This window comes from Phalacrocorax aristotelis, chromosome 1, assembly GCF_949628215.1.
Source record: "Phalacrocorax aristotelis chromosome 1, bGulAri2.1, whole genome shotgun sequence".
Classification (NCBI taxonomy): domain Eukaryota; kingdom Metazoa; phylum Chordata; class Aves; order Suliformes; family Phalacrocoracidae; genus Phalacrocorax; species Phalacrocorax aristotelis.
Window position 1 is genome coordinate 497123 of NC_134276.1, and position 24298 is coordinate 521420.

General features: G+C 49.4%; 2 protein-coding genes and 1 pseudogene across 2 annotated transcripts; all 3 read right to left on the reverse strand.

Moving 5' to 3' along the window:
* Nucleotides 1-328: 328 nt before the first annotated feature.
* On the reverse strand, nt 329-12310 carry LOC142052003 (olfactory receptor 51Q1-like). The gene is given in 5 exon segments (XM_075081862.1): nt 329-608; nt 610-1054; nt 1057-1142; nt 1144-1307; nt 12164-12310. Coding segments are annotated over 5 exon segments (1122 nt in total).
* Nucleotides 12311-13996: 1686 nt separating this feature from the next.
* LOC142052004 (olfactory receptor 51Q1-like) lies at nt 13997-17528 on the reverse strand (annotated as a pseudogene).
* Nucleotides 17529-19777: 2249 nt separating this feature from the next.
* Nucleotides 19778-22919, reverse strand: LOC142059678 (folate receptor gamma-like). Its single transcript, XM_075098623.1, has 4 exons — nt 22760-22919; nt 21223-21411; nt 20736-20871; nt 19778-20501 (listed from the first exon to the last, which is right to left on the reverse strand). The coding sequence occupies exons 1-4, from the start codon at nt 22889-22891 to the stop codon at nt 20149-20151; spliced, it is 810 nt and encodes a 269-aa protein (XP_074954724.1). The 5' UTR covers nt 22892-22919; the 3' UTR covers nt 19778-20148.
* Between the last annotated feature and the right edge of the window lie 1379 nt (nt 22920-24298).

Genomic DNA, 24298 nt, shown 5'->3' on the forward strand with positions numbered 1-24298 from the left:
TTAATTATTTCATTACAGTACTCATTAGAAATACTTGAGCAAGATACGTTACAACCTCAGTGGGCAAGAGAAAGAGTGTCTTGCATATTTAAGTTTTTCAGGAGCATGAACTCCTTCAGTGGGCCGTGGAAATATAACACACCTTACAGAGTAGAGAAAACTCTGTGATAAATCACAGAATAAAGGAGCATGGACAATTATTTAAATTAATTTCCATATTACTTGCTTCTGTCTTCACCCAGAAGTATACATTCAATTAGTAACAATGGCGTACACAGCACAATGAGTTCATCCCACTAGTTTATGGTGAGCAGTTAGCAAAGGTACTTCATGTGCTGTGGTGCCATGGGGAGAAGCTCTTCCTTGGCATGAGGACCTTGAGGATGCCCCTGCAGAGCTGTTTGGTTTTTATGCTGTAGGTGATGGGGTTCAGCATGAGGGGAACTAGCAGGTAGATGTTGGCCAGGAGGACATGAATGAGAGGGGTAGCATGCTTGCCAAAATGGTGAACCATGGATGGGTGAATCATGGGGATGTACAGGATCAGGACTGCCAGGATACGGGACGGGCAGTTGCTCAAAGACTTGAGACGCTCCCTCTGGGATGTGATTCTCGATTGTCTTACAAATCGTAATGTATGGCAAAACTTTGAGCCATGGGTTTGGTACCACTATGAGGATGACCGCAGCTAACCCATACACGCTATTAAATATGATGTCTGCACATAACGGCTTGGTCAGGTCCCGATGCAGGCAGTAGGCGTGGGAGAGCACATGGGACTGGCAGAAGGGCAGACTTATCAGCAAGAGGAGAGAGGGCAGCACTTCTAAGAGGCAGCTGCACAGAGCAGCCAGCCCAATCTTGGCTACCCTGGCAATGGTGAGGCTGGAGGAGTATCTCGGCAGGTAGAAGATGGCCACACAACGGTCACAGGCCGTGGCCAGAAGCACCGAGGACTCCATGAAGGAGAAGGAATGAACAAAGTAAAGCTGAGCAAAACAGGCATCAAAACTGATCTCCCTGTAGTTGACCCAGAAGACACTCATCACAGCTAGCGTGTAGGCAGAGACAAACCCAAACTGGTGAATGCCAGCATGGACAGGAATCGGTACATGGGGTCACCAAGGCTCTCGGGTCGGTCCCGATGACGGAATCGTGCCGTTCCTCGCGAGGGACACAACATACGTGTAAGTGAAAGGGATGGAGAGCCAGACGTGGGTAGCCTCCAGCCCCAGGGCGCCTGCCAGGATGAACGTGTAACAGGAGGAGTTGGAGCTGTTGACAACCACATGTGGACCAAGGGGCAACTACACTGAAAAAAAAAAAAAAAATCCTCCAAAAATAAGTGTAATGCCCACAAACCAGAAAGCAGTCGTACGCATACTTATATATGCAGATGGTACAAATTTCATTAATTACCCAGGTTCATAGAAGTGGTTAATGAATGTGCTGCTGATTATTTTTTCTGCTTCATTGATGACTATGGGATAAAATATTCATGAAGGAGAGGAAAATTTAGAAAAAAGCATCAAAGAGTTTTGAAATTTATCATCTACCTCAATATTTCAGGAGTTCCCAACGGCAATGTTTGTTTTTCAATACTACTGGTTTAAAGTCATAAATCACAATTAGTTCACATCCAGCAGTTCAACTTTTGCACCCCCTGTAATCCAGATTTTGTCTTGGGAAGGTGGATTACAGTACAGAAGATGTTTTAATTTTTTTCCTGGTAAATATAAATTGTTATCCAGCAAAACCTGTAATTTTTCACCCAATAGATAAGAATTGAACAATGTCTTGAAAAATTTTGAAATATAAATTTAATGCAAATTTCACCTGAGGTGTCAGCAGAGAGAAAGAGCTTTCAGAGAAAGAGGGCTGCAGGAATAAATCTTGTGGCAAGGCAGAGTCGACACGTACGACATGCGGAATAGCCTGGACAAGGCAGCCATTGCCTGTGTGTGCTGGGGAACCGGAGACGCAATGCTTGCCACTTAATCTCTCCTGAATGGAAACCCTGGAATCCCTGCATGACAGCAAAGTCACTGCTACAAATGAGACCTCTTTCCAGGGAAATGGAGGTCAAGAAACTTCAGGAAGGTGGTTGACAATGAACGTTATGTAAGATCAAACCTTGCAGAGTCATATAGAATAGAATAGACTATTTCAGTCGGAAGGGACCTTCAATGATCATCTAGTCCATATCAAAAGAGAGAGTTTTTTTTTATTCGCTGGGGAAACAAGTCTCTTACTGAAGGACTTATTTAGTTTAGACTATGTGATTGGCAAAAGAAAAGCTGAATTGATCTAAAAATTGTCCAGCAGTCGGTGCGTGGTTGACAGCGATGGCTCTTCAGTATAACCCACAAGCACATGACCCAGTGACTGGAAACTGAAGTTGAACAGAAATTGGATGAAACGAGACACTGCTAGTTTGCAAATCTGAAAATAAAAAAGGACAGATGACAAATTATTCATCTTCTAGAACAGTAAGGCTAAGAACAGAAATACTTCTGAGATGTATGCTTTGCTTAAAGCCCATACGATGGGCTTGTTGAGTGAATTGGTTATGAAATATTCTTCTGGAAGTGTGATGCAGGATGTCAGAACAAATCATCACAGTGATCCTTTCTAGAGCTAATATTTTCTAACTCTCCTGCAACTAGGAAAAAAACCCCACATGAATCAACATATTAATTAAAACAGAGAGAAGGGTTTAAACACTATTTCCTTACTTTGCCTTTGCATACCATAAAGGGAAACCTCTAAGCATCAAGATCAGGCTCTCCAAGTGCCACCTGAGGTATGAAACCTCATGGCAACCTTCCTGCCCTTTGCCTTTTGGAAACTTAGCAAATGCTGCTGTGGCCGAGGCTCAGTTTTGACTGTGGTGAGAAAGCCCAAGCCAGACTCACCGAGTCCACATACAACCACTTCCAAGGTCTCTGAAAGCCCCCAGTGATGCTGAATAAAGGTACTCAGGAGAGCAAACAACAGGGAATCAGAGTCAAATCCTAGTTCAGTCCACAAGCATTGGGGATCAAGTCCCATGCAAGGAGCTGTACAGACACACACTAGAGGAACCTCCTTCTCTGTGTTGCACTCATGCAACACAGGATAGCATTGGGTCTGAATAAGAACTAAGTGTCCTGAGCTCTGTCTTAGCCTGTGCATGCATGGAAGCATTGCTGCGGTCTGCTGGGCGATGCCAAGCACCAGGCTCACAGCCTGCTGGGGGTTGGGATCCGAAGCCTGGGGTGGGCAGAGCTATGACTAGCCCCACCTGCTCTTAGAGTTGCATGGCATTTCCAGTTCATTCGTGTGTTGTGGCCAGATGAGACTGGTGTATTTATTTGCTCCGATCAGCTGCACGCCAGCTGCACAAGTGCTATTGTTGCTCACAGATGTTACGTGTCTCCTCTTTGCTGCCAAGCAGAGATGTGCTGTGGTGTGGGTAGCAGTAATCCAGGCACCCTTAATCTCCTTCCCCCATTTTGTGTCATACCCACTCTGTAGCATCTCTCCAGTGCTCATTTGAAAGAAGCCCATGCCCACACTGGTTTTACATGGTGGTAGTTGGACCCTCCAAGGACAGCAGTCACCCTATGTTCTTACATGCAGTGACCCAGCACTTGGTCACACCTCTGCTGGAGAAGATATTCTGGGTGAACTGTCTGCAAAATGCACTGTGAAAAGTCATCCAGATCTTGGCTAGTCCTCTCTCAGGCTGTCACAAGCTTGCCCATGGATCCTGCTTTCTTTGGCTCTTATTGCAAAGGTTCTTCCTCTAGTGCATTCACAGGGGGAGAAAGTGTCAGTTGTAATGGGAAGGATAGGAAATGCAACGTGGTCTTCTGTGGTCCCACAGTCCCCACCACCTTGCTTGCCCTTTCCTCCTCCTGTGTCAAGGTCTCTTTGCTGAAGCTCTGGTTATGGGAACAGATTTTCTTATAATAACTCAACTGACCAAAATGGGGTAACCCTTTCTTGGATGAGTGCTGCGCGATGTGCTGCATGCTGACCAGAGACCCATTCCACCCTGCACAAGTGGGGGTTCCCAGCATCAGAAAGGATGTAAGATTACCTGTGCTGTGCTCTCTTTCTTTACAGTGTTATCTCTAATAAATAGCATTTTAAAGGATGCCTTACAGGGTCTGAGTGCCTTTGTGTCACTGGGATCACCACAGATGAGCAGCTCCTGGTGCAAAACTCCTCCCTGCAAGGTGAGAGGCTGCAGCAGCAAGGAGGCTGTTTCACCATGGCTGTCCAGGGTGAGGTGACAGCAAAAAACAACTCCCACTTTTCAAACTCCATGGGCTCGCCTAGCCTGACTCTCCTTGCCATACACTCAGTGATGCTCCATGGAGCCGGACTCCCCCTCCAGGTTCCAGGCAACTTCTCTCTCACTGTCCTCGGTTTGAGATGGGAGGCGGTGTGGTTGCAGAATGGTCTGCGGCTCCTCGGGCAGATGAACAGCCCCTGAGGAAGCTCTGTGCTTGTTGGGGAGAGCTCAAAGGTCCGGCCGGCTGATGCTGTGACTGGGGCAGTGTTCAGGAAAGGAATAAGTACATGGCAAGCACACGGGGGGGTCATATTTCTGCTAAACTCTATCAATCTGAGGTTCTGGCACTTCCTGAACCAAGAACAGTGTTTTGTGTTGAATATTCCTTTTTTTTTTTTTCCTGTGGATTTGTCTTACTGCTCAGTTGAGCCCCTGCAGACTTTTGGCGTTTGCAGTTCACTCTGACAAAATGTTCCAAAGCTTAATCCTGTTGAGTGAAAAACACCTCCTGTAATTGGTTTTAAATTTGCCACCTGCTATTTTATTTAATGAGTCTTAGTTCTTGTATTAAAAGAGACAGCAAGCAATTACACCTGAATGTCCCCTTCAAGTCACTCAGGATTTAACAGAGCCCTTCCCCACCCCTTCAGTTATTGCCCTTCCAGACTGGAGCGTCCTGGTTCACCCAGCTCTTCCTTGCATGGAAATTATTTTAGGAGGTCTTTGTTGCCTCTTCCCAAAATCCTTCTCGTCCCTGCACGGGGACGTGGAAAGTGAGAGCATCTGCTTCATTGAGGTGGTCAGATCAAGACCTTTGCAGCTCAAAGGGAAGAGTAAGGAACGGGGAAAGACACAAAACACACAGAGGAACAAACCTGATAGGTGATGGCAACAACAGCAAAGACCAAAACTCTGCCAGCCACTAGTTGATAGGCCATTATGAAACTTGAGTTCAGCTTTGGAGAGCATCAGCCTGGCTTTTGTAGCTGGTAACAAGTGGGAAGTGTTGGATGAGAGCATTTAGGCTGTCTGAGGATCCCGTGGGACTGTGCAAAACTGACAAAGGAACCCTCGGGAAGGGCCAAAGGTGGGAAGAGGGGCATTGGGGAGGGGGAAATCAAAGGGATGGGGTACAAAAGGGGCTGACTGCAGCCGCACGGGGGTCAGACAGCGAAGCAGCCTGCAGGATCCGCCTGCCCTGCGTTCCCGTGCGGCAGACCGCAGGTGATGGGCAGCAGCAGTCTGGCAGCAGTGCTGCAGCTCGGTGGCACCTGAGACATGCTCAACAGGTGCTAGTGACTCCCTGCTGCGGGCAATAAAGTCTGTTGAAGGCTACACAGGACCATGGAAATTGAGCTGTGGGTCAGAGCGAGAGTCCTGCAAGCTCGCTGTTTTCTGTCCGAGCACATTGAGAGGATGTGCTGTTTCATGTACACCATCCCCTCCAGGCTGATCGTCTCCAGCCCTGGTTTCGGCACGATGTTCCTCAGCCTGTTACATTTTCTTGTGCATGCAACTTCTACCTGCACTAAGCCCCATCATCTCTGCGATGAAAACCAATCAGATATCAGAGAAATTGCTGAGAATACTTAAAACGTTACTCCTTAACATACTGTTAACAAACCCTTAATGTACTATTCCTGAAATATTTCTTTGACCATTCCCTTCATTGTTAACAGCCACACATAAGCCCTGGAGTCGCATACAAAGACACTTTCAATATTGTTTTTCAGTGGACCTTGGCTTATGGTCATATATGGAAATAGGGAGAAACTACATTTAGTGTATATCAGAAACCTTTCTAGAACGGTCATTACCCTGTATGCTCTCTCTGACCACTGATACACACTGTATTGGACCCAGCAGCTTGCTTTTCTCCAAAGCATCTTCCAAAAAGTTATTCAGTCAAATTCTGAAAACCTCAAAAGCTGGAGAATTCAGCATGTTCCTAATGCTTTCACTAACTTATTCCAGTGGTTAAATACCACCACTGCAGAACGCACACCTTTTTATGTGGACTCCAAAGAAAACTGCTTTTTGGCCTCCGACCTGGGACTCTCATTACACTGGAAATGCCAGGGAAGCAAACTCACCCACCGAAATCCCTCCCAGGCGGGTATAAACACACAGGTATAAACACAGCGTTAAATTAATGTGGCTGCTGGGGTTTGGAAGTCGCAGCAAGGTGAACGAGAGAAGCATTTGAGTTTAGCGTGATGCTTTGCATGAAAAAACATCTTGTCCCTTATGCAGAGGAATGAGTGAACCTTATGACTGGAACTAGATAACAAAATCAGATTCCCATTCCCCTGAGCCTTCTCACCCTTGGTTCATGTGTCTTTCTGTCTGAGAGCCACTTCTGCACAGCACAGGTGGAAGAAATCAGGCAGTTTGGGTACTATGGCAAGTCTAGCCTTGACAAAACCTAGCTCACCACCGCTGACTGCCTGAGTGCTCCCAGCTTCTCCGGAGACACTCCCTGCCTGCAGTGACCTCCGTGCTGCCACAAAATGCCAAATGCTAGCTGGAAGGCTGTTCAGCCATGCCTGTGCTAAGCTGCAGTGCTGTAAGCACACCTGCAGACCTACATCCTCGCAGGGCACGTGCTCTGTGCCGCTGATGTCCTGCGCGCACGCTTGCGCGACATCTGTGGCACAACATGGAGCAGGGAGCTCTCATCTGCTCGCCTTGTGTCCTGCGAGCGGCCGTGCGGAGCTTCCCTTTGCTCCCCCGGCCGCCCTCCGCATCAGGTATGCAGCAGGAGGCTGAGGACTGGCTGGGTGCTGGAGGAGGTGCTGAGCCTCCTCAGGGTCCCTGTCACTGGGTATAGAAACAGCCGCAGATTACAGAAACCCACCTGTGGTGCCCAAGAAGTGCCCTGGGTGCCTAAGCTGCAGCTGGAGGACATCTAGAGGAGATCTGCACAGGGCTTGGTCAGCAGCTCAGCTGCCCAGATGCTGGGGATTTTGGCTGAGCCGAGGTGTCTTCCAGGCTGCACGGACAGCCTTGGCTGGGCCTGAGTGCATGTGCAGGCATGGACGTGCAGGCACAGTGACAGACACATCTTCGAGCTGAAGGAGCAGAGGTCGACTCAGTGGCTTGCAGGCTGCCAGTGGTCAGAATGGGGTTTCTGCCGGGCACCCCTTTGAGCAGCTGAGATGCCGAGTAGGTCTGTGCCTGCTGCAGCGATGGGGGGGGTTGGAATGTCTCAGTCCAGAGTTGCTCTTTTGGGTAGCTGTTATGCTTAGGAACTTTTTCACCTTAAACTGCTACCATCTCACCAAGAGAGGGAGGATATTAGCATCTTACATAGGCATTCTTTAGCATAGAGGACATCTGTCTGGTAAAAACACAGCATCAACAACATCACTCTTCTGGCACGGGGCTAACTGCCTCCGTTATAGTTGTCGGGGAGAAATAAGCATCGCTGAGGGATTGTTTGTTCCATCCCAAGATGCACAGCACAGACCAGGTAAGCTCCTGGCAGCGTCTGACTCTCCACTGGATAAGGAAGGTGACTATATGCAACTAGATCTTATGGCATTTGGCCCCAAACAAGTGAGTTTCTCCCAAAACCTTTTTTTCCATTTTGCGCTCTGATTGTTATTTCTAGCATGATTTATTGGCAGAAAAATGAGGGTACAGCACCTCCACCCTATGATGCAGAAGCCTCACAAGCTTCATCCCAAGCACAGTTAATAGGCGCCCGTGGATCTATGCACCATGAACGCGATCGTTCCTGTTTTCAGCCTGTTCAAATCGGTGATGTTTACCATCTGCCCCAGGTGCATTCAGCTGTGACTGGGTAAGTAGTTCCCCAGTGCAACCCAGCGGAAGAGCCGCTCTGAAAGGCGGAACCTGGGAAGTGGAGCACGGCAGAGTTGGGCTCTCAGTGTCCAGGGCTAGGGACGCCCCCAGGAAAATCCCAGACGGTACCTGGCATAAGGGGGGTGTGTGGAAATCTCAAAACCAGGGCACGTTCACGTTGTTCCCAGGCTTTTCTTTCAACTGCGTTCCCATTTTGGAAATCAAGACCATCACTGTTGCTGGGCTGTAGTTCATACTCTTCAAGGTTGTTCTGTGACCCAAACTGAATTAGGTAGTCACAGAGCGTATTGCTCCTCCTGGAGGAGCGAATGCCTGTTGTTTTGCATATGGGATACTAAGATTTGGGCCATATTCCATAACCTGAGTGCTCCATCTAATTTGCTCTGACAGCCAGAGTGGGGGCTGCTAGTGCTATTTGACACAAGTGAGGGAGAATTTTTCCTCCTGCATGCTATATCTGTCAAAAAACAGGCAGTGCTGAAGCAAACCAATCTGAAGAGAAAACAGAAGAAATATTGGATAGTAAGGCCATGTCTAAAATAGTGGGGGGAGTTTTATGAAGCTCTTCCTTGGGTATAGAAAACCTGTTTTTGACCACTTTCAAATTCAATGCTTAACTGCTGTTTTTGCCCCTCCTTGCAGGTACAGTGACATATCCAGCTGAAGGATGATCTATGTCTGAGTGGTCAGCATGATGTGAAATATTATCCAATTATCTCATAATTACCCCAAATTCTGGGAAATAAACCCTTATGGGGCCTCAAGGACATTTATTGCTAACCTCTGCAGTGCCCCTGACACTGACAGTCATCGGATCAAGGTGACTCACCCGTTAGAAAAGGATAGCTTCCACATCAGTAATTATTTCATATTCATTCATCAGAAGGACACAGTTTTGCTATTGGGAGCAATGGATTCAGTATTAGAAAATGGTCACGTATAATTTTTTTTAAAAGCTAATGGCTTTAATGCTGGGACATTTTACCTCCAGCAAACCACCACTATTACTGACGCATTTTTCTGAAAAATGTGGGTTTATCAGATGCTAGCTGGCTGACCCTGCCTTTTGTTTCAGAAGAGAGACAATTTATTTTATTAGCCCAAAGGATGTGGTTGGAAGATGAAGCTTGCAGAAGAGCCTTCTTTCTACACAGCGTGCTGATGTGAACAACAGCCTCCGATCACACTTAGCTACCACCCCTCTCTGCTTTATCATTTGTGCTTTTAGGAGTCCTCATGGCTTCACACAGAGAGTGGTCAGAGGGGGAAATCCTGTCTGTACGGGGGTTTCTGACAGGAAACTGTGCATGCAGTGATAACACAATATTACTGTAATAATATTTCTGCTTAAAGTCAGTCAGGTCCTCAGACTGAGCCTGGATGAGAAACTCAAGAGGCACAAAGTCTGGCTTAAGTCCAGCATGTTCAAGAAAAACAAGCAAATACACCTTTATGTTTGATAGCTGAGAAATCTAAACTGCCTATGCGATTTGCTGACGAAAACAGAGGAAGGCTAAGAGTGATGGTGGGGCTCTACCAAGATCCAAGTATTTATTATTACTGAAATAATACCAAGGAGTTCAAACCCCCATATCGCTGCTTAGTGAAGATCAACTTATCACTAGGCAGAAGATCCTATCCTATATGCAGATAAGGAATATCAAAATAGGCTTACAACAAATGAGGTGCATGGGACAGTGTTAGAAAACCTACATTTAATGAGAAATTTTTGATGGAAACATGAAAAGTAGGAGTAGAAGGAACCTCAGGATGGACTACAAGATTGTAGGCCATCTGCTACCCTGAAAGACAACAGCTTACCCAAACCAACCCAGAAGGTTTTTTAGTAAACCTGTTCTAACATTCCTGGATGGCACCTCCATACGTCTCCAGAAAATCTCATGCATGCAAGGGGTCCTCGTGCTTCATATCCTGTGGGCTTTCGATTATTTCGTTGCTCTCCTTTTGCTGACAGGTCTTTGTGTTCCTTTACAGAAGGTGCTCCCCCGTGGGTTTGGTGCTGAGAATGGGAAGGTTTCTCTGCGTGCCCTGGATACGACCCTCCTACTGATACTTTCCGACATAGTCTTCACTTCAGGTTTTATTCTCTTGTTTATTTTAGCAAACTGTGACTTCGTTGACTAACGTTTGCCTTGTCTTCTCTGGTACTTCCCGAAGCTTTGCTGTAGAGGTGCTGCCTACTCTATTTCTATTTTGAAAAAATAATATAAAAACCCCTATAGATTAATATTACTGCCAGACTAACCACTTGGATACTAACATTTACTGACATAAATCCTCCCATTCCTACCAGCCCGACGGTGTGAACTGCATTTCTAGTTTCACATCCAGCATGTCAGGATAGTTCTTAATTTCAGCCTTCTCCTCATTGTACTTTCAGCCCTTCTGCCTTGTTCTCACAGATTAATTAATAAGCAGTCTCCCTGTCCAATCACCAGAAGGATGCTGGAGTTACACCAAAAATGTTAAATAGTCAGGCAGAATAATAATAAAGATGTCAGTTTGGTACATTCATATGGAATACACTGATTAAAGGCCTGATCTTATACGGAAGATCAGATCTATGTACCCAAAATGACATGACAACGATGACATTCAGACCCAAAGAAACCTCTGTTTTCCTAAAAGCTCATTGATGAAAAAAGTGAATAACGTCAGAAAGAAGACAGCTTCTTTCAAATCCCTGTTTGCTTCATCTTTGACAATGAATAATTGATAGCATTTCTTTCAAAAAGTCTTTTTTCCAATGAATTTTGCCTTCACTTTGTGGTAGTTTCACTTAGATCATTCTCCCCTTTCTCGTTTCTGAACACATTATGTGAAATGTGTCAAAAGCATAATTACAGTCAAGGCAGATTTAATTTTCTGTTTCTTCCCTGTCAGCAAGGCATGCTACCCCATCTAAAGGAAAAATTAAGTTGCTTTGTCACAATTTGTTCCTAAGAAATTCACGGTTGCTGCTACTTACTTCCCTGATATGGCAGGCGTGCTCTATAAATATTTGGTTTGTCTGTTTCAGTATTTTTCAGGAAATAAATGTTAACCTGACTGGTTTCTAATTCCCTATTGCATCTTTACCCTTTTCTACGTTTCTGAAGTCAGGCCCTAGGGTTACCTTCTTCCAGTCTGGTTTTCTTTCTTACTTCTCTTCCGTTCAGTCTCAAAGAGATCTGCCACCCACCTTTGGTCTGCTCCTGCCCGCTCTTTAAGTACTCTAAAGGGAGCATCACCCTGCCCTTATGCTGCCCTCGTAATTTAAAGCCATCTGTTTTCTTAACTTTTTAACTTTTTTTCCCCCTGATATATTACTTTGCTGCTGATGTAGACTACTTTAGGGAAAAATAATTTATAATTTTAAAAAAACAATAAATGCCATGCCCGTTCATATTGTTCATCATTCAATATGCTTCCCTAGCAATTGAATAACAAAACAATCTTACATTAAGCTGTGTCTAACTAAATGCAGATTGCTTTTTGCCTTTCCCTTCCTTTCTGTTTCTTTATATGCTCTTACTATTTCTTTCTGTAAATCATTACTAGTTTGACCAAGCTCAAAAGCTTATGTTTTTTTTTTCTCGTGCAAAGGTGGTGATTTATGCATGATGATTTTTAGTGCCCTCTTCCTTATTTGTTCTACAGATGGGGTTTGAAAAAAAATAAGCTTTTTTTAAATTACGTCTTTAATGAACTGCATAGCTTCCTGAAAAATATTATTCTAGATATTTTCCTCATGAGATATGTCAGTTTTACCAAGTCCACTTCACTGAAGTCTAGTGCTTCCAACTACAAAAACCAAACAAGCAAACAAAAAGAGCAAATAAAACCCCTACAGAATAAAGATCTTTAAAAAGTTGTAGTCCTGTTCAGTGGCACTGCTTCTTTCCTTGAAATAATTACCATGGGAAATTTAATATTCCTGTACATGCCTGTGGAGCTCTTGTCTGGGCAAAGCTGTAAGCCCTGGACTAAAGTGAAGTATCGCATCGGGGTGAAAGGTATTTCGGGACTGGGCTGAGACCAGTTTCTCCTCACCTTGTTACCAAATTCTCCCTCTCTACTTGCAGCTGCCCACCTCTGGCTCTCCATCCCCTCCTGCTCTGGCACGCCGCAGTCCTGGCTGCCACCAAGGCTCCTGGTGATCCCTGTGGGGCACAGCCTGCCCGAGACTGCGCACATCATCCCCGCCGTGCTGCCGCCTCATCCTCACCCCTCACAAACATCGTTTGTCCAGTGACCTGGGTCACAGCAGTCTTTTGCAGGCCAGCCGCCTTCTCCTTTTCAGCCACAACATTCCTCAGTCTGTTCACACTTCCCTGGACAACCTGTGCGAGCAGCTTCCACCTGCGCTAAACCCACCAGTTCTGGGATGAAAAACAACCAGGTCTGGGAAAAGACGCTGAAAAGACTCAACCCTCAGACCTTGTCATCCTGCAAGGTCTCCAGTCATCCTCCTGTCCTTTCAGAAAGCTGCACAAACCAAAGCACAACCGCCAACACAGCCGGGTTCACTGACCTTCTCCTTCCACACCCCAGAAAACCACCCGCAGAGCCAGGTTTTTCCAGATCTGCCCCAGCCTGTGGCACTTGGGCTCTCCCAGGCGGATGGAGAAGCATCTGCAGTCGGAGGCAGGAGGGACGTCGCCTGCCGCACTCGGCTCCCACGGCACAGCACCACTGCAGGAGGATGCCCGGGGGGCACTGGCAGTGCTGCCCCCCCCCCCCGCCCCAGACACCCACCCACACTGCTCAGGCTGCTGCGGACATGCTCGCTGCCCTTCCATCTTCCCCTCGCCCTCGGCAAACCCTTCTTTGACATCTCTGCTGCACTGGCATTTCCCTAAATACCTTGGCATTTCCAAAGGAGTCAATGTGCAAAAGCAGCCCCCGTTTTCCTGAACCCCGTCCACCTCATCCTGACACCTGCTTGCTGCCTGGCTCCCCTCTGAGACAAGGCCTTACTGCCTTGAATGGGGCTCTTCTATTTTTTTTTTTTCTCCTTTTCATCCGAGTTCACTGCCACAACACCGCCCAGCTCGAGCCTGACGGCTGGCTCAGGGATTTTCCAGGCTGGGATTTTCAGAGCCTGTTTGGGGGCTGTGTTCAGGGTGCCCCAACGTGGTGGACCCACACGGACAGCACAAATTGCTCAGACCTGTTTCTACAGACAGTAGCTCAGGACCCCCACTACAGTGGGTATCCCTGGAAGCTGCTGCCAACCCTCAGTCTCCCCTAAATCTGACACCCGAACCCCTGGTCCCTCCAATCCACACCTCAGACCCCAAACCCCTCACTCTCCCTGCTTTGGCAGAAGTTTGCTAGTGGATTGCACGCACCTGCAAACACACACATTCCTTTAATAATAATTTAATAACTCCCAACTATTCCTTTCGTCAGCCCTCCACTAAACATCCCATGATAAGTCCTGTACAGCTTCATAGTTCTCTTGTTCAATCCTCAGATTCTCCTGCGGGCACCCCACAAAGATCCTATATCCATTTGGGTAATAATCCAGGAATTTGCATAGTCCTGGAGAGTTTCTTCTAATGAATTGCTCTAGTTTCCAAACAGGGACAAGGGCTGAACCATTCACCTCTGATGGTCTTAGGAGCAGTAGATGCAGAGGAATGAGCCTGCCTAGTTTTCCCCACCTTGTTACTGTCCCTCTGATCTCGGTCTGGCCTTTCGGGGGGGTCCCTTGAGCAGACGTCATCAGCTGTCCCTGCACGTGGAATCAGTCAGCAGAGCCCCTAATGAACTGCAGGGTATCAATAGCATAGGAAGTGTTTTCATCCAGAGGATGTGCAGTGGGAAGATGTATTTAAGAGGTTGACTTGGCCCATGGTACCAGGCCTCATCCCACAGCTGTCACCTGCCCTGCCTCATACAGGGACACCCAGGCAAGAGGACCCTGAGGATGTCCCTGGGGATCTGTTTAGTTTTCATGCTGTCGATGATGGGGTTCAGCATGGGAAGGACCAGCGGGTGGACGTTGGCCATGAACACATGAATGAGAGGAGAAGCATGCTGGCTGTACCGGTGAGCCATGGGCAGACCAGCCATAGGCATGTACAGGATCAGGACTGCCAGGATACGAGACAGGCCATTGTTCAAAGCTTGAGATGCTCCCTCTGGGGTGTGGTGCTCAGAACGGCCCCAGGAATTATAGGATGCAAAGATGAGGAGGAAACCTAACATCAGGAAGAGACTGGTTAAAGCGAAGCCACACCAATTATTGAACATGATGACTGCACACACCAGCTTGATCAGGTCCTGATGCAGACAGCAGGCATGGGCATGGGACTGGCAGAAGGGCAACGCTTTTAATACCATAGATGGGGGAACAGTTGGTAAGGCGCACCTGCACGGGCAGCCAGCCCAGTCCTGCCTGTCCTGGCACCGGTGAGGATCAAGGAGTATTTCTGTGGGTAGCAGACGGCCACATAACGATCAAAGGCCATGGACAGAAGCACCGAGGACTCCAAGAATGAGTACAAATGAGTTAAAAATAGATTGAGCAAGACAAATACAAAGACTAACCTGCCTGGCGTCAAACCAGAACACCCTCACCACCGTTGGCATTGTAGACAGAGGCAAACCCAAACTGGTGGCAGCCAGCATGGAAAGGAAGCAGTACATGGAGGCTCGGATCAGTGCTGGTAACGGACAGGATTGTCCTGTTCCCCAGAAGCGACACAACACAAATGAAGGTGAAGGGAAGAGAGCCAGATGCCGACAGTTTCCAGCCCTCAGATCCCCATAAGGATAAATGTGACTGCGGTGGAGGTGGACTTTTTGAGAGACACGATGTACCAGAGATGGCCAGCAGTGAAAAAGAAATAAAGAAATCAAAGTAGCAAGTGTAAGAGGACATAGCAAACATGTAAATGTGACAAATGTGAAGCCAAAGCTGAAAGAACACATGTCAAATAGGGACATGGACCAGATGCCACAAACTTCAGGTCCTGGAGAGCCCAGCTGATGGGCATTCAGTTACATTAAGGTAAGGTCATACACAGAAGACATCTATAAAGCAGCTCCTTTTGGGTTCTCCTTCTCAGGTGTAAAGTGCTGGAAAAATCAGAGATGTTGTTGAAGATGTGTTAAATATCTCTCTCCAGGGCCCTGTGGTTTGAGCAGGGTGTTGGACCACAGACCCACAGACCTCCCTTGCCAACCTACTGGATTCTTTGGCTTTATGATCCTGGTGCCTTGCTCCTGTGAGGAAGGCAGATCCCTGCTGGAGGCACCGGCAGGGAGCTGCCAGCGAAGGATCTGCTGCCTGAGCAGACCTGGAGGTACTTACAGGCTCTTCCAATAAGTCCCTCGAGGGCTGTGGAGTAAGCCCCACTCCTCTGCAGTGTGATTATGGAGCCCCACACCACAGATGAACTCCTTCCTGATCCCAGTAAGCTCCAATCCACACAGTAACATTGCCCAGGATGTTTTCAGAGAGGTTGGGAATTGCCAGCCCAGCATGCCCACAGTATCCAGGGTGGTGCAAATTCATGCATAGTAGCAAAGGAAACATCCCATTCCATTACCCTAATTCATCTCAGCCCTTGGTGATACAGAAAGAACGTGGATGTTATCCACTGCGTGGAGGTGCACCTTGTAGGGTGTGCATCCCAAGCCCGAGCACGCAGCCTGGGCCAGAGCCAGGGGGAGGCTGGTGGCCGTGAAACTAAAGAAACGGCCAAACTATTCCGTGCACCATTTCAGCTGAAAGATGCCGTCAGCCACAGCGAACCCTGATGAGATCTGTGCAGGGACAGCAGAACCCCTTGGCCCCTGCACGGTCCGAGAGCTGTTGGACTGGTCAGGGGGAGAGGAGCCACTGCTAGCTCCAGTTAAGTGATGGCTCGTGCAAGGAGAGCATGAAGTGAGGTGAGGTGCACAGGCCCCAGAACAGGGCTACAAAGGTGAAATCAATGAGCTGGTGATCTGGAGCAGAGATTACAGGAGCTCTTCACTGAAGAGCCACCACCTCCCCCCCCCAGCCACACAGCATCTCCTGCAACACAGCTCCTAACAGGCAGCCCTCAGTGATACTCCCAGCTGCTCACAGCAGCTCCTCAGCCTGGCTCACCCCAGTGGGATGGTAAACAGCGAAGAGGGTGGATAAAGAGAGTGAAGTGATGCAGGGCCAGCCTGGGGTTTGAAGGTATCATGAGCAATGTAAGGTCAGTGCTTCCCTACGGCAGACTCAGCCATCAGCGTTTGCTTTGCAGAGAAAAGGAGCATATCTAGACTTGCAGCTGGAGGTGGTGACTGCTCCAATAGTTAAGGAGCTAAATCTTTAAGCTGGGTATTTTTGCCACTTCTAAAATTCTCCTCAGTTATGTCCATTTCTGCACTTCAAGAGATTTTCTTTGAAAACAATATCATTGAAATAACGAGTGAGGAGTGATATTTAGCAGGCTAGGATTAATGCACAAATGATTGCAGAGTCAAAATCTACTACAAACAAATACATGGAATAGCACAAGCAAAACATTTAGTATTTTAGCTCAACTCAGGGCTGAGCAGATGAATTTAGACTGTGATAAGAGACAGGCAGCTGATCTAATCAGCCTCTTCAGGATGCCTTTTTGTAGAATAGCTTCATAAAGCAAAATTTTTTGTATAGCATGCAACAAATGGTCCCAGCTCAAGTGAGAACAATGAGTAGTTGACTCTGCTAACCAGACACAACAAATCACTGTAGCCCAACAGATACCACATAACTCAGGAAGTCCCCATCCAAAATATCCCCCATGCAAGGAAATGCTAAAGCAATGACAGAGATGAGCTGTCTCTAGCCTGCAGTCTTCCCATCCCCTCCCTTGGTCAGAAGTTGCTGGCTCTGTCTGAGGCAGAGCTGCCTCTGAGAGGCAGATCCTGTGGATCTGTTTAGTTTTGCTGCTGTAGATGAAGGGGTTCAGCATCAGGAGAGGGGAGATGGGGGGGACGGACCAGCAGATAGACATCGTCCATGATTACTTGAATGAGAGGAGAAGCATGCTTGCCATACCAGTGGGCCATGGACAAGACAACCAGGATCAGGACTGCTAGGATAGGGGACAAGCAGTTTTTCAAAGCCTTGAGGTGCTCCCTCTGGGATGTGATGCTCAGAATGGCCCCAGCAATATATGGCATGAAGATCAGCATGAGATCAAAACTCAGGAGAACAGCTACAGCAAAACCATACTAGTTATTGAATGCAATGCATATTAACACCAGCTTGATCAGGTGCTGATGCAGACAGTAATGATAACCTTAATTCCAGAAGTGGAGGAATGCTTGATGAGACACCTGGACCAGCCCAGGACACCAGCCTGACCCTGTCTATCCTGGCACCGGTGAGCACAGAGTAGCAGCTCAGCAGGTAGTAGGTGGCTGCATAGCAATCAGAGGTCATGGCTGGAAGCACAGAGGACTCCACAAAGGAGGAGGAATGAATTAAAAAAAAAGATTGAGCAAACCAAGCATCAGGACTAGCCTGCCCGGCATCAAACCACAAAAGCCTCATTACTGTTGGTATTTCAGAGACAAACCCAAACTGGTGATGGCAGCACAGCTCGGAATTGATACAGGGGCTCACAGAGGCATAAGTCAGTCCTGGTGACAAACAGGGTTGTGCAGCTCCCTGCAGGTAACAGAAGATAAGCAGAAGAAAATGGGATAGAGCACAAGCTGCAACCATCTTCCATGCCAGCAATGCCAGTCAGTATTAACACCAAGGGTTTGCAAGCCAGAGCTCCGTAATTCATACTGTAACACGGAGACGCTGCATTACATCGCTACAGGGTGTTTTAAACAAAGGTCCCCTCTCTCCCCCACAGAAAGAATTTGAGGGCAGAGCCTATCCTGGGAAGCAAGAACAATTATGCTGCTGTTAGCAGCCTTAGCAACACAATCCTCCTCCAGCAAGAGGCGAGGGATGGAGGAACTAACTGTAGCTGCAGCCCAGTTTGCCCAGGTCTCAGGCAGTAGCTTGCAATAGGCAAAATTATCCTACCCTTGCCAAGCACAGGAACAGTACCAACAGGACCAATGAAGTGGCCAGGGAGCAAGTGTCTACAACTAGGAGTTTCTCATAAAGAGGAGATGCTGGCTGCAGTATCACTTGCAGCTAATCCCAGAGTAACTTTCGAAGGATAAAACTGACAGTGGTGGAAACAGCGAGGTCAGGTGTCCGTCCAGGGACAGGCCTGCAGGCAGGGTTTTCACATCAGCATGGGACAGGAGGACATCACACCAGCCCTGAACAGGTTACCAATATGCTTCTACAAGACAAATACCTGAGCATTATTTAGACACCACGGTAGATCTGACCAGAAGCTGCACAGACAAGCCTGTGGACAGTGTGAGCTGCCTGAATGGGACTTTCCTTAAACTTAAGCAGCCTTGCCTTTAGAGGTGTTTTATTTTTGTCCTTTATGGAGATTGCTGTCACAGGAGTCAGCTCCATGTGCTTCCTCCTCCCCATTCCTAGCTGGGTCAGGCAGGGCAGGCCCATGCCCCACATACGGGCTAGAAAACATTTTTGACTTTAAGCCGGGGTCAGTCCTAGGATAGCTTCAGCTTTTGCAGGCAACACATTGAGGTTAGAAAGGGAAAGAAAAAAAGCACTTCTGTGTTTTGTATAAAGGCAAGGAATAAGTAACAGCTACACTAGAGGCTGTATCATTAGGAGCATTTCAGAAATCCAATAAACCAGAAAAAGTTCTGGGAATAGGTGCTTTGATCTAAAGACTCCTTAAAGGATTTGAAGTACTATAAATCTCTGCAGACTGGACAGCTGTGGACTTTGCCTAATCTGAGCAGCCCTGTGCATTTCCCTACCGCTCTCCCCTTTGCCATTCTTTTCAAAAGTTGAAGTTTTGCTAAAGGCTTATTTTCACTTCTGAGGAAGAAAGATATGCAGAGCAGTAAGCCTTTGCACAGCTACCCACGACATCTGCAAGTCTCACATGGGAGGCTGTGAACTATTGCTCCCAAGGGAAGGGAAAGTTTTGAAGCAGCAGAGAGCCAAAAGCAGGTCATAGGCAGGAGGAGGAAGGCTGTGCCAGTCAACCTGAACCGCACAGCTGGAGCGAAGGAGCAGGAGTTTTCCATAGGCAGTCTCTGGACAGCAGGACAAGGGCAGCTCTGCTAAGATGCTCCTCAGTCACCTGCTGGCTGGGCGGGCAGGTGCCACTTGCACCAGGCTGCAGCAGCAATTTAGCTCCAGCAATCCATGCACAGAAGGTCAGCCTGCTCCTGCACCCAGCTTTGAGGGGCCTGGCTCAGAGGGAGGAGGAAAAAGCAGAGAAGTGGCTGTGACTAGAGAGGAGACATTACAGGTGCTTCTCCTGGCTGTCTGTGGTCTGCTGCAGGAGCACCAGTGTGGATATGCAGGCAACGCTGGGCCTCCTCCAGCATAGTACTTTGCCACAACCACATTGGGGTTTCCCTGGGCAGGGTCAAACCACATCTGGATGCAGCGTCCAGAATGGGGCAGAGCAGCTAAGGAGCCATCAGGACCCAGGAGATATACAGCTACCCAGGAGTCTATATCTTTCCTACCCCTCAGGCAGAGTCCTACATGTACAGATCCCCACACCCACCCCAGACCAGCAGCTTTGTTCTACCCCCTCAATACGTACTGAAGTACAACAAGGCTGATTCAGAGGAGTATTTTATTATCACCCCAACCCTTCAGGGAGTCAGAGCAATCTGAAAGTCCAGACACCAGAGCTCAGCCAAGGACCTTGAACAAGCACTGCCAACCCCACACACAGCCATGAGGTGGGGACAGATGTGAAGGAGCTCCTACATCAGAGCAAAGACACACAGTATTGCCCTTCCTAGGACGGCAAGGAAATAACTGCCTTTGTCAGCAGCTGAAAGTAGAGGCAGGTATCAAGGTCTAACAACTCACACAGAACACTTACTGGGATGCTTGACCAGTTTGAACAGACAGGCTTAAGTTACCTATTCTAGGTTGTCTTGTAGGGCAGCTGGAGCAGTCCAAGCCACGTCCCTTCAGGGAGCAGTCACAGGGACCCCCATCCACGAGATCTACAGCCCTCAGCGAGCACCACAAGGGCCAGAGGCACCAGGACCAGGACAGGCCATGGCAGAGCACACTCAGCTTTGTCAGCCTCAGGAGTCGTGTTTTCCATCCAAGCAGGGGAAGATCTCTTTTTCCAGGCATAGTACTTTGCCACAACCACATTGGGGTTTCCCTGGGCAGGGTCAAACCACATCTGGATGCAGCGTCCACTGCCACGGTGCTCTGTCGTGTATTTGTAGGAGTTAGACCAGATTTTCTCACATAGGTCTTTCGGACGGGGGAAGACGTGGCTGAAGGGTCTGCACATGGAGCCCCAAGGACAGCGGTTTGTTCCTGAAGACAGGCAGCACCAGAAAACAACATGAGCTAGCACATTTCTGTCCTTTCACCTGTGAGGAGCAGGCCACCTGCCCACAGCCCGTCACTGCGTCTTTGCTGATGGGTGGTGGCAACCCCACAGACAGGGAAGTGCAATTAGGGGTCTTGGCCACCAGGCAGGCAGCAATGGCACCGCCAGGGGCTTCCCTGCAGGGGTGAGGGGAGGCTTGCTCCACAGAGCCCACTGACCTGTTGCCCAGTTCCAGCCCTTGTGCCAGTTCTCTTTGCACGTGACATAGTCCTTGCAATCCTCCCACCACTCCTCACAGTCCTCTTTGCAGAGCGGCACATGAAGAATCCTCTCCCGACGCCAGCTGCTGTCAACCTGCAAGAGAACAGGACCGTGCGTGCTGGTGACAGCCCTTGCAAGCTAAGGGGCAGGATCTGCCGCATCCCACGTTCCCCCCGGCCCCTTCCACTGGGCTCCAGAGCTGACTCTGAGGAGTTTCAGCCCCAGCAGAGGCATGCCTTGACAACAAGCATCAGCCTGTCTGACTGCCTAAGCAGAGGCTAGCAGAGTCCTCTGAATCTTTCCACCCAGCAGGAAAGTTTGCAGTGTCCCTGGAAAGCACTTTCCCATACATGCCAGGAGTATACGATACGGGGGACCAGCACAGAACACATCACACAGCCAGCACAAGCCCTGTTGCCTTAATCACAGCAGATCTGATCCCACCTGGTCAATCCAGGGCCCCAAGTTGGGTGAGCACTCATACAAGCACGTGTCCTGGATGAAGTGGCGCTTGCACTTGGGTGGCATCAGCCCACAGTGGTTCCAGTTGAAGTTGTACAGGTTGGATTGGTCCTTGTGGGCTTCTGAACTGGTGTTGGCTGTGCAGCAGGCGTTGTCCTTCCAGGGAGCACACTACAGCAGAGCAAGAGACAGGCTGGTCAGGGAGGGCAGATGGCAGCTCAAGGGAGCCCGAGGATGCTGCAGGTGCCAGCTCCCTGCGTAGCCCACAGTGAAAAACCTTCAGCAGCAAGAGGATTTTTCTCTCCTCCAGCAAACCCTTGGGCACTGTGGAGTGAAGAGTTCAGGGCTGCAGCAAGGTGGGGATGGAGGAAGAGCGGGAATAACAGTCTGAGGGTCAGATCCTCACCAGGAATTTCATGCCAGCCCGAGGAATAGAAACAAACTCCCTTCTCTTGCATCCTAGTTTGCTCTTAGCCCCATCTCCACCAAGTGCCCAGGAGCAGAGCCCTTCGGTTAGCAAGAAGAGTAACACAGAGGGGGAGCAGATAGAAGTGCCCTTCCTTGCCATCCTTCACCTTGTTCTGACCTGGGGTACATAAGCTTTGGGAAGGGGAGGCTTCCTGGTTAAAGAGGGGTGACGCTGAGCTGGCAGAAGTCCTCACAGCGCTGTATCTGCCCTAGCCATTTGCTAGAATAAGTCAGCGAACAAACAGGCCTGTGCCCAGCACAGGCTTTCTTCCCCAGGCCAGTGGATGCTAAGCCCAAAGCACACACGAGCCCGTATCATCTGGAGAGGGAGGCACGGGGGGGGGGGGGACGGGGGGACGGGATACCCCCTCCCCCACTGGAGAGGGAGGCACGGGGGGGGGGGGGGGGGGGACACCCCCTCCGCCACTGGAGAGGGAGGCACGGGGGGGGACGGGGACGGGGACGGGACACCCCCTCCCCCACTGGAGAGGGAGGCACGGGGGGGGACGGGGACGGGGACGGGACACCCCCTCCCCCACTGGAGAGGGAGGCACTGGGGGGGACGGACACGACACCCCCGCCCCCACTGGGGAGGGATGCCCGGGGAGGGGGGGACGAACACGACACCCCCGCCCCCACTGGGGAGGGATGCCCGGGGAGGGGGGGACGAACACGACACCCCCGCCCCCAGTGGGGAAGGAACGGCCCCCCCCACTCCCCGCCCCCACTGGGGAAGGAACGGCCCCCCCCACTCCCCTCCCCTACTGGAGAGGGGACGGCCCCACCCCCCCACTCCCCTCCCCTACTGGAGAGGGGACGGCCCCCCCCCCCACTCCCCTCCCCTACTGGAGAGGGGACGGCGCCCCCCCCCCCCCCACTCCCCTTCCCTACTGGAGAGGGGACGGCGCCCCCCCCCCCCCCCCACTGGAGAGGGGGAACGCCCCCCCCCCCACTCCCCTCCCCTACTGGAGAGGGGACGGGCCCACCCCCCCACTGGAGAGGGCGGCACGGGGGGACCCAGGCAATCCCACCAACACATCAGCAGGCATACCTGGTCATGCAGCATCCCCTCTGGGCCGGGCTTGGTTTTGTGGTGTTTGGCATCCATACAGATGTTCAGCAACGGATCCTGCGCCGGCATCGCCGTGGAGGCGGCCAAGAGCACAAGCAGCACCTGCCCCATCCCGACAGCCAGAGCAGGGCAACTGGGAAGTTACAGAGCTGTACGGGGAGGGAACAGCATGGGAGGAGTTTTGCAAACAAGGTGCTGCGAGGGCCAGCACTCCCAAGGACAGACCATCAGCCACCCGCAGCCCCAAGGACGCAAGGGCAGCCTCCCCAGGCAGCGCTGTGAGGCCAGCTACGTGCTGTCCTTCGGCCAACACTGCGGGGACAAACGGCCCTTTTCGCGCTTGGGCTGTTCAAGAGTTAACCTCAAACCCCCCGATCACAAAGAGGATGCTGCGTAAGACCCCTTCAAATTGGGGTCCTTTTGCATTAAGGTGCCCCGCTGTTTCAGCGCAGAGCTGTCACCTCCCACGCCTCGACACTGCTCGCTGAGGGGTCTCTTTGGGGAGTGGTTCAGAGGAGGCAGTTAAGTGCACTAGCACACTGATATCTGGTGTGGACCATGAGCTTCAGGATGCCCACCTTGTTTTCAGGAGTATGCTAAGAGAGAACAGTATTTTCTTTGGTTTAGCTGCACCTGGGCTTTGGAGACCCAGAGCTGAGGTCACCAAAGGAGACCCGACTTAAGCAATAGAAGACTTTTCACATAATAATGCCTTAGCCTTCTCTGCCCGCCTAGAGGCTGACTTGCCTTTTAGAGCAATTTACTAAAAGAAAAAACCAACCCCCAAGCAACAAGACACCCCCCACCAAATCAACCAAGTACACTGCAGTACTCCCCCACATTCCTTACCAACAAAGCTTAAGGGTATTACACAATCTCCTTTTAAGAAGCATTTTTGCAAAACAGGAGCAAGACTGACTATTTACAGCATTAAGATAACATGAAACAACACAGAAGGCAGCAATTACAGAACTAAGAAAGTAGACACATAAACCTGAGGACTAGGAAGTAGCTAACTTGCATCAGAACTATACATAAAACCAACAACAAAAACCCCAAACGAAACAACCGACCTTACCAGCCCAGATAGCCTCCAAACCCTCTGTAACACCTTAAATACCCTCAGCAGAGCAACTTCCTGGGGTCAGCTTTAATAGGAAAGCCTTCTAACACAGGTGCTGGCACTTGGCAGTACCTTCTAATGTGTTTAACGAGGTTTAACTTCTGCCAGCATTTGTTACCTTAGAAGCAGTTGTTTTGGTGACAAACAGCTTGTCCAGCCTTTTTTACAAGCAACACCCTCTCGCCTGGGAAACAGTCTAGTATTTTTCTCAAAAGGCAGGTCTTTTATCAACCTTGGCCCTTTCCCCTCTACTTGCCTTACACCAGGCGCTTTTGGTTTGCACCATTGCCCGAGACAGAAAAGCCAAGGAGGGACACGTCCAGGATTCTGCAGTGCACCAAGAATAAGTACGAAAGGGCTAATGCTCATCACAAAAAAATGGCATGCAGGAGTAA